Here is a 10,784-nt window from a genome sequence, read left to right on the forward strand (position 1 = left end):
GATCAAAGATCACCTGACTAAGGCAATTTGTTGGAAAGTGTTGGCAGAAAAGAGTGACTATGTAAGGTAGGAGCCAGGCGATTTTTTTTTTTTTTTGATGTCTGAATAGTCATTTATTTTTAACTAACCTAATTTTTGTTAGAAAAGGATTGCATCGTTAAAAAAATTAAAATAAAAAAGCTTAAAATGAAAAAAACAAAGTCTCCCTCCTCTTCCCAGTTTTCTCCTCTTCTCCCTAGCCCCTAACTCATTTCCCAGAAATCACCTCTGTTAATAGTTTTTAGTTTAGTTTTATATCATATTTCTTCAAGTTTTATCAAGTTTATACAGAATCTATTGATATTCCACTCTGAGGGACTAAGAATTTATCATGATTTAACTACCCTTCCACCTCTGGATTATATTGTTTATATTTTTATTTTCTAGTCATTGCCTTATTTACTCTAAATAGCATATATAAATGTTTAATTCTTGATTTATCAAATTTACTATGGATTCAGTATCCACAGTGAAAGGCAAGAACACTACCCTTCTACTCCTCTTCTCTCTAGTTACCTCCCTATTGTTCTTAGTTACATTAGTATTGTCTGAAAAATACTGTGTGATCTTAATTCCTGTTTCCCCTTTTCCATTTTTCCATTCAAGCAATAACATGGTGTGAATTTTATTGCCTCAGGAGAGGCACAGGGCAGGGAGGAGGGCAGAGTTAGCCAGTCAAATGTTTGCCTGTTTTACTTGTCCACACACCTGAGCTCAGCGAGGAGCACACGACGATCAGGAGGACACAGGGGCCCTGGAGGAGCAGGGGCAGGAGAGGCTCCCCCGTCGGAGGTCCGCGAGGGCCAGAGCGGTGCTGAGAAGCTACGTGGGAAACAAACACTGCTCCATGGTGGAGCCCTAGGAGGGGCAAACCTCAGAAAAGGTAGTGGTGCCAGCTATTTGGGGAAAGCAGGACCCTAGCACAGGGTTCCAACCTCAGCTGAGACTCCCATGCCGCGCGTGGAGCCCCAAAGGAGCAGAGATCTGCTGCGCTGCAAAGAGTCATTCATGGAGGCTCCCGGTTCCCCGGGTGTGCAGATCACTGAAGCCTGGGGGGCGCCCTTCTCTCTGATGATTTGGCAACTGCATACCTTGGTGGGACCCCGGGAGGGCAGAGAAAGCCCAGGGATGTCTGTGGTTACATTTCCCATCAAGCAGGTCTTATGAGAGAGGTAGAGGGAGAAAGGGAATATTTCCCAGAGGCGGAAATTAAACTGAAATGTAGAAAATAAAGTGACATTTCTTATATACTTGAATTTGTTGGCTGAGATACCCTGCCACGTAATCTTTAAATTGCCAAGCTTTATGAGATTTACTTGCTGTTCTGTAATATAATTATTAAATCTTCTGTGCTTTTGACATTGTTTGACACCCAAAAGTGAAAACCAATAGACGGCATGTACAATATTAAGATTACATAAGTATTATTCACCGCAAACCAAACATTGCGAGTGAACTAATTTAGAAGGAAACTGAAGGCTATGACATTAAAAGTTTGCTGCTTAAATTTTTCTTTTATTTTTTCTGGTTGTACTTAGTTGCCACCATTATGTGCAATCTGATGTCTTGGTTTCCCATTTTTGGCCTGAAGAACTTCAAGTAATTGTTTTCTCGTGGGGAGACTGAATGGTAACTTTTTAATTTCCAGATGTCTTCATTTTATCCTGATGCTTAATTAACAATAACGCTAAATTCAAAAAGTCTTTCCCTAGACCTTTGAAGACATTACTGCACTTTCTTCTATTTTCTTACTTTTGTCTACTTGCTCTAAAATAGATTGAGAGAGGTGAACTGAAGGCTCCATCTCTAGTGGGTTTCTATTTCTCCTTGCATCTCCTACAGTTGTTGCTTTATCGATATTGATGCTATGTTATTTGGTGCAGAGATTTTATACCTTCATTGCAAATTCCCCCTTTAATATTATAAAGTATCTTGTTTTAATGCTTTTTTTGGTCTAAATTCTGACATTACTACAAGTCTGGCTTTGGTTTTTCTCTCAGGCCCAAATACTCTCACGAGGAAGCATCTTGAGGGAACTCCACTGATGGTTGCTCCACAGCCAGCTCCTCCCTTCGAATCCTCTGCTGCTGAGCCTAGAGCTTATCTGAGGCTTCCTAGAAAGAACCTGGCTTGGCTTTGGTGTCCTGAGATGCAATTTCTTCTCTTTTGATTTTTACAGGAAATTTCAACCCATTTGCTTTCTATTTTCCAGGTAGTCCTCAAAATTTCTGGCACACTGACGAGACTGTAATCGTTTTCTACAGATATAGTTCTGTGATTTTGAAAAGTGTCTGTGTTGGAATTTCAGTGGGAGATGAGAGAGTGGGGATTAATCATGTGTCACAGCGTACATCTTGACCTGGAATCTTTCCTGCAAGAGATTCTCAATTGTAAGCTCCACATTTATAGAAATAAAACATTGTTCAGTGCCCATCCATTTTCTTCTTCCCTCTCTTCCTCTTCAACATGTATTGCATGTGCACACAAAATCATTTCATTTAACACGTGAATACTTTTCCTCAATACTCACTAAAACTCTCAGTGCTTGAGTTCTCTTTTCTTCCCATGCTGAAAATGTAAAATACTGGAGAGATCTATCTGAACAACGTATCTCTAGTGAGCATTCAGAAATTTCACATGGTTTCCTTTGCTGTGCAGAAGCTTTTTAGTTTGACGTAGTCCCACTTGTTCATTTTTTCTTTAGTTTCCCTTGCCCGGACAGACGTGTGACTTGAAAATATGCTGCTAAGACCGACGTCACAGATCGTACTGCCTATGTTTTCTTCCAGGAGTTTCATGGTTTCAGGTCTTACATTCAAGCCTTTAATCCATTTTGAGTTGAGTTTTGTGCATGGTGTAAGGGAATGATCTACTTTCATTCTTTTGCATCTGGCTGTCCAGTTTTCCCAGCACCATTTATTGAAGAGACTCTCTTTTCTCCATGGTATGCTCTTGGCTCCCTTGTCGAATATTAGCTGTCCATAAATGTGTGGGCTTATTTCTGGGCTCTTGATTCTGTTCCCTTGCTGTGTGTGTCTGTTTTTGTGCCAGTACCATGCTGTTTTGGTTACTTTAGCTTTGTAGTATATTTTGAAATCAGGAAGTGTGATACCTCCAGCTTTGTTCTTTTTTCTCAGGTGTTCTTTGGCTATTCAGGGTCTTTTGTTGTTCCATATAAATTTTAGGATTCTTTGTTCTATTTCTGTGAAAAATTTTGTTGGAACTTTGATAGGGATTGCATTGAATCTACAGATTGCTTTAAGGAGTATGGACATTTTAATGATGTTGATTCTTCAAATCCAAGAGCATGGAATATCTTTCCATTTCTATGTGTCTTCTTTGAGTTCTTTCATCAATGTTTTATAGTTTTCGGTGTACAGATCTTTCACCTCTTTGGTTAAGTTTATTCCTAGGTATTTTATTCTTTTGGTTGCAATTGTAAGTGGGATTGCATTCTTAATTTCTCTTTCTTCTGCTTCATTGTTAGTATGTACAAACGCAACTAATTTTTGTACATTGATTTTGTTTCCTACGACTTGACTGTATTCCTTTATTGAGAAGATATTTGCAAACCATATATCAGATAAGGGGTTAGTGTCCAGAATATACAAAGAACTCATACAGCTCAACAAGAAAACCAACAATCCAATTAAAAAATGGGCAAAAGATCTGAACAGAGATTTCTCTAAAGAAGATACACAGATGGCAAACAGGCATATGAAAATGTTCTCAACATCATTAGTTATCAGGGACATGCAAATCAAAATTACAATGAGGTATCACCTCCCTCTGGTCAGAATGGCTATAATTAACAAGACAGGAAACAACAAATGTTGGAGAGGATGTGGAGAGAAGGGAACCCTTGTACACTGCTGGTGGGAGTGCAAACTGGTGCAGCCACTATGGAAAGCAGTATGGAGTATCCTCAGAAAATTAAGAATAGATCTACCATATGATCCAGCTATTCTGCTGCAGGGTATTTATCCAAAGAACTTGAAAATACAAAAGCATAAAGACGCATGCACCCCTATGTTCATTGCAGCATTATACACAATAGCCAAGACTTGGGAGCAACCTAGGTGCCCATCAAGGGATGAATGGATAAACAAGATGTGGTATTTATACACAATGGAATACTACTCAGCCATAAGAAATGATGAAACATGGCCATTTCTGACAACATGGATGGTCCTTGAGGGTATTCTGCTGAGTGAAATTAGTCAGAGGGAGAAAGTCAAATACCGTATGACCTCACTCATAAGTAGAAGATAAAAGCAATGACAAACAAACACATAGCAATGGAGATTGGATTGGTGGTTGCCATAGGGAAAGGAGGGGAGGGCAAAAGGGGTGATTAGGCTGACATGTGAGGGGATGGACTATAATTAATTTTGGGGTGGTGAACAGGATGTAATCTACACAGAATTCAAAATATATTATGATGTACATCCAAAAGCTATATAATGTTATAATCCAATGTTACTGCAATTAAAATATAAATAAATTTCAGAGTATATATATATATATATATATATTTTTTTTTTTTAGGCAGATTAGCCCTGAGCCAATCCCCCTCTTTTTGCTGAGGAAGACTGGCCCTAAGCTAACATTCATGCCCATCTTCCTCTACTTTATATGTGGGATGCCTGCCACAGCATGGCTTGCCAAGTGGTGCCTTGTCTGCACCTGGGATCCCAACAGGTGAACCCTGGGCCGCTGAAGTGGAGGGTGCAAACTTAACCACTGTGCCACTGGGTATATTTTAAGAGACATTGCTGTTATGTAGCCATTAGAGAGTGGCATAATTCTGAGGGGAATCACAGCAATTTGTGGTCAGAATACAGAGCAGTATACAGAATACAGTATAGTAATAAAAAATATATCAATAAGTTCAAAGTTTTGAATAAATTGCTTGCATGTAACTTTATTCTTATACTTTCTACACATTACCAGGTTCAAGGCATTTTACAGCTAGTGGGTGATAATATTTGCAGTAAGTCAATTTTTTCTTTCTATGATAAATACACAAGCAGAGAGTTATATGTTCAATTTAACTATAAAGACGTGATGTTATTATCTGCCTGATCTTAGATCCTCCTTTTGGAAGATAAATATTTTTTTATTTAATAGAAACATTAGTTCATCTACTTTGTTAGCCCCATCAGAATCTGTATTATCACTTTTCCTTTTGGAAATCGAATGGCTTGAGCCCTTCTCTAAAGGAACCACTTAGCAGTGTGCAGACTCACCATGTGGTGCACCTGAAAGCCCAAAACCCATCATCATACAGACTTGTATTGGGCGTGTCCAAAAATTTAGACAGACAGCTATCTTGTAGGTAGCAACAGGAAATAAAAGAGCTGCAAGACAGTCATAGTAAAAGGATGCAGGAAACGTTCTAGATCTTGATCTGGGTGATGGTTACACAGGTATATACATACGTAAAAATTCATCAAGCTATATATTTAAGATTTGTGCATTTTACTATATGTCTATTATACCACAATAAAAAACAATTTGTGAATATAAATGAGAACCATTTTATATAAGCCTCTAAACTTTGCCCGATTATTGAATATAGCAACAAAAATTTTCAGAGGAGTACTAAGTGTTAGAAATTTCCCTAAACGGTATGAAACTATTTTATGGTAGTTATTTTAGTTTCCTGCAATAAATTTAAAACATTCTAAAATTTTCAACTTAAGTTAAAACTGTACCATCAACCGCACAACAGTACAATGGATGGATAATCATGGGTATGATCACATTTTGGAACACTGTGCAGCAATGAGAAGTAAGGAAGCACAGCGGCACTCATAAACATGGATAAACCTCACAAGCGCAAGGTTGGGTGAAAGAAACAAGTCACAAAGAAACTATCAAAGGTAGTCAAAAGGAGCTATTTCGTTATGCATGCTTACACAGGTGGCAAACCTAAAGAGATGCCAGAGAATGATGAAAAAAGCCAGTGGTTACCCCTCCAGGGAGGGAGGAGGATGCTGATATAGGAAAGAACCACAGACGGCGCTAAGGTACTGGCATCGTTCTGCTATGTTTCTTCACCTGGGGGGTGGTTACACACGGGTTTACTTTAGCATTGCTCTTTAAGTATAAAAGAGCCATACTAACAAGTAAAAATCCAAAAATCAGCTATTTTATGGTCCAGAAAGTCCAGGGGTTTACCCTTTGGGAAACTGAAAGTAGTTGCAGGTAGCCGGCATTATGTGCAGAGTTGCCAGATTTAGCAAATAAAAATAAGAAATTACAGCAAATAAAAACACTGGATGCTCAGTTACATGTGAACTCTGATAAACAATGAATAATCTTTTAGATAAGCATGCCCCATGTAATATCTGGTGCCATGCAATATCTGGGACATACACATACTGAAAAATAATTCGCTGTTTATCTGAAATTCACACATTACTGAGCATCCTGTATTTTATCTGGCAACCGTAAATATGTGGCAAGCTGCACAGGCAGAAGCAGTTCTTGGTGGCCCAGTGAGGGGAGTACCCAAAGGAGGGCCAAGGAAAGGGAAGAGAAAGAAGAAGAAAAGTCTTAAATTAGCCTGACCCTAAGCTATTTGAACAATAGAGTAAGTGAATTAGCTGAGTTCAACCATTATTGCAATACTTCAGGAGTAATGAATTCACACAATGTATCAAATAATTTCTATCAACAAAAAGCAGTATCAGCAAATGTTTAAAAGAGCCATCAGTATTTCTCCTAAAAATTGTGTCTCTCTCACTACATCAGCCTCTCTTCTGATCACTTGGGATGAAAATATTGTGAAAAATAGCCTTGAGGATGCTCATTCTGTGACTAAGGTTTCTTAATCTCTAGACAGTGATTAGGAGTCAGGTTGCAATGTAGGTTGTTTCATTTTGCTTTTATTCTACAAATATTATCTGACCACCTATCATGTTCCAGGAACCCGTCTTAGACCCAAAGGACAGATAATGAGTGACACAAACATAGTCCCTTCCTGTGGAGCTCAGAGTCTAGGCCCTAGTGGACGGTAAAATAGATAGATAGATAGACAGATAATTATATGCCCTTGGGAAAACATTATCTAGCAATAGTGGATATCTGCTCTTTGCTGCCCAGCATCCCTCTTTCTTTTGGGAAACCATCCAGACTCCATTTTATGTTAATTTGTTTGCCTGGAATTGATCCACAAGCCCATTGCCACTATTGATGATGTTTGATTCAAAGATTGGTATACAATCCAGTTAGAACTGATGAACCCTTGAGAGCCAGTAAGTAGAGGCTTCTGGAAAAGAGAAGCATTCCCCCTTGCCTTTGGTAATGGATAGGGGAGCTATCCAGATGATCAGGGCCATCAGGTACACATTCCTAGAGGGCACCATTCACATATGCAAAAGATGAAGTCATGACCCAGGAAAAGCATCCTGGTGACATTGCAGAGCCGTGATTGAAGATGAACTGAAACTCCCCATAGATTTTTCAGTTACATCAAGCCAACAAATTTACCCACTTCTTAGAGCAGGTTGAGTTTCCGTTTTCCGTCATTTGCAGCATAGAGTCCTAACTGATGCAATAAAAGTCTAAGAGGAAAGAAAAGGTTTCCTGCCTGTTCCCAACCTCCAGTTTCATGCCCCGGAGGTAATCACTGTGATGCTGCGTTCAGACATTTGGGTGCGCATGTATATATAACGCATGCCTTTCATGCAAATTGAATTGTATTGTATACATGGTTCCACCACTTGCTCATTCTAAACTTATGTTGTATTGTGGAGATCTTCATTTGTTGATACAGACTATTCTGCAAATTGGATGTATCATCATCAATTTGATCTGTCTTCCACTGGTGAAAATTTATTTTCTCTTCAATTTTTTACTATGATAAACAATACCTTTATTCATATATCTGTGTGCATTCATGCAATTATATCCAAAGGAAAAAAACCCTAGAAATGGAATTGGTCTTTCAAAGGGAATGTAAAAAATGTTGCCTTCCAGAATGATTATACCAATACAGTCTTCTCAAAAACACGTGAGAATGTTTCTTCTCCACCATTACTAACACTGTGTTTTGCCAAATATAAGAAATTTTGCCAATATGATAGTGAAAAGCAGTATTGTTTTCTCAATTTGCATTTGTTTGATGAGTGTATACACACACACATAGACACACATGGAGAGAGATTCATATATATTTAGGCTATATATTTTATAAATTCATTATCTATTTTCCTATAAATTCCCCATTCATATCCTTCACAGATTTTTCTCTTGGGTCATTTATCTTGTCCTTATTGATTTGTCTTTACATATCAGGAAAATAGACCCTTTTTTCATACATGTTCTTTTTTTTAAAATATGCTTTTCTTTTTGTTTTTGGTGAGCAAGAGTGGCCCTAAGCTAACACCTATTGCCAATCTTCCTGTATTTTTTTTTCTCCCCAAATCCCCAGTACATAATTGTATATCCTAGTTCCAAGTCATTCTAGTTCTTCTATGTGGGATGCTACCGCAGCATGGCCTGATGGGCAGTGTGTAGGTCCACACCCAGAATCCGAACCAGCAAACCCCAGGCTGCCAAAGATGAGCACGTGAACTTCACCTCTCGGCCACAGGACCAGCACCCATACATGTTCTGAATATATTTTTCCAAGTTTGTTGTTCACCCTTCAGCATTGCTTTGTTTCTTTATCATTTTTTTAAGTATAACATTTCAAGTGTACAGAAAGCAGGAGAGAATTATATAATAGCACCTATATGTCCACCATCCAGTTTTAAAATGTTACCGTAATTTTGCAATATTTGCTTCACCTTTTTTTTTTAAAGAATAAAATGTTACAGGTACAGCTGAAGCTTCTCTTCCACTCTCACTGATGCCGTTCTTCTCCACGTCTCCCCACAGGTGACCACCCCCTCGAAGGTGACGTGCATCGTTTGTGGAGACCCTTTGTACACCTGAAAACCCCCTCTCAGGCACCAAAGGTTTCAATATTTTCCTGTGTCTTTTAGAAGAAAAAAAGACAGCAATAATGAATTGTCTGTGGACAGTTGTTCTCAAGTAAGCCTTCCCGGGATCTGCAAGCATCTTTCCAAGAGAGACCAGGTTCACATCGTTGCAACAGTGAGGCTCGCAAAGCTCCCGTGAGAAGCTGTTCATGAACTGTGCCACCTTCTGACTGATGTTGCTAATAAAGAACAGAGGAGAATCTGCCTGTCAAACTTGCCTCAAAGGAGGTCATTGAGTTGTGATTGGATATATTATATATTATACAATAATTTATTTTGACCCTAGGAGAGGTTCATTTGAAAAAGGCCATAATACCTTTCTGCCCGCTTTGGAGCAGATTTTAGCTGGGGTCAAAGCCCTAACGTCTGCCTCTATGAAAGGTTGCAGGCAGGGGGGCTGGGGCGTTCCTATCTGCTCGGGCACATGACAAATGAAGACATTTCCTAAGGAGGGTGATGGAACCAATGTGCTCATGTCTGAACGTTTTTGCAGAAAGAATTAACAGTAAAAAAAACTTCTGAATACTCTCTGGTCTTTTGATATTCTGAAACTTCTACCTCATTGCTTATTTTTAAAAGAACCCAAATTGGGCTTGGCCTAAACAAGGGAGTCACCTGTGATTTTGACAACACCTTAAACAGTACACTCCCATGGTTTTATACTTTTTCACAGATCTGTTTCTTTAAAAAATGTATATATATAATTTTTTAAAATTATAAAGTTTCTATAAATTGCACCAGACTGTGCATATCATTCTGCAATTCAGCATGGTTATTCACTATGACTTCAAAATTTATCCATGTGGATGCATATAGATTGAGGTTATTCCTTTTAACTACCGAATCGTAGTCCCTTTTGTGAATATATTTTTCTATTTTAAAATTAATAAACATTTAGATTATTCCTTTTTCCTTTAGTAAAAACAATGCTGCATTGACATATCTCCTTGTGCACGTGTCCAAGGATTTCCCTAGTGTGTCTGTCTGCAAGGGAGGCTGTTGGTTTGTGAGTCCTGCACCCTCCTTACTGGCTATTGTAAAGTTTTATTCAGCCTGGTTGTCTCATAGAGTTCATACTTTTCCCTAGTAGTAAGTGAGGATTCCTCTTACCCACATCCTTTCTGTCTATTGTGTGTATCCTTTGTGTTTGGGAGTTGTATGATTTTGATAGTAGTATAATTTATCAAACTATTGCCTTATGGCTCCTGGCCCGTGTGTGTGGTGTAGAGTGGTGTGCATGTGTTTTGTCATGTTTAGAGGTTTTTGGTCACGTTTAGTTTTGGCAGTAAATGGTTACTGCAGCTTAACTTGCAAATATAGTTTTGAGGTTGTTCATTTTGTTTCACAACGATGACAGTAAAAGAGAATAGTACTAATAGTCCAGAAATCTGGTAAGCCTGCAGCAGGATTCTATCTTTGCCTGCCAGATATTAAGGGAGGCTAACGGTGAGGTTAAATTAAATTCAGAAACCTGCGATTGGGAAACCATGCTAAACATTGTATGTAGCAGCCAGACGTCTTCGTTGAAAGGCTTCTGCTCACTGCCCAGAACCGGGTTGTCTAATGCAGCATTAATGACTGTATCAGGTCGAGGGCGAAGCATTGATCTGGAGGCTTAAGTACTGATGCTCCTTTCTCCCTATCTTCCTTGTCCTACATCTTTTGAATAATGTTCACTTTCTCCTCATTATCAGGTCAAAGTTTCAGGAAAGTCCTAGATGTAACAAAGTTCAGGCTAAAAATTTTTGAAAT

General features: G+C 38.7%; 1 protein-coding gene across 1 annotated transcript in view; it reads left to right on the forward strand.

Moving 5' to 3' along the window:
- LOC123284686 (serine/threonine-protein phosphatase 2A regulatory subunit B'' subunit beta-like) overlaps positions 1–9,557 on the forward strand; it is a 55,644-nt gene extending 46,087 nt beyond the window's left edge. Inside the window, exons 3-4 of the mRNA XM_070494044.1 lie at positions 4,993–5,032; positions 8,929–9,557. Coding sequence (XP_070350145.1) covers positions 4,993–5,032; positions 8,929–9,035 — 147 coding nt within the window. The 3' untranslated portion in view covers positions 9,036–9,557. The remainder of the gene's footprint in view (positions 1–4,992; positions 5,033–8,928) is intronic.
- The last annotated feature ends 1,227 nt before the right edge of the window (positions 9,558–10,784 follow it).

This window comes from Equus asinus, chromosome 22, assembly GCF_041296235.1.
Source record: "Equus asinus isolate D_3611 breed Donkey chromosome 22, EquAss-T2T_v2, whole genome shotgun sequence".
Taxonomy (NCBI): domain Eukaryota; kingdom Metazoa; phylum Chordata; class Mammalia; order Perissodactyla; family Equidae; genus Equus; species Equus asinus.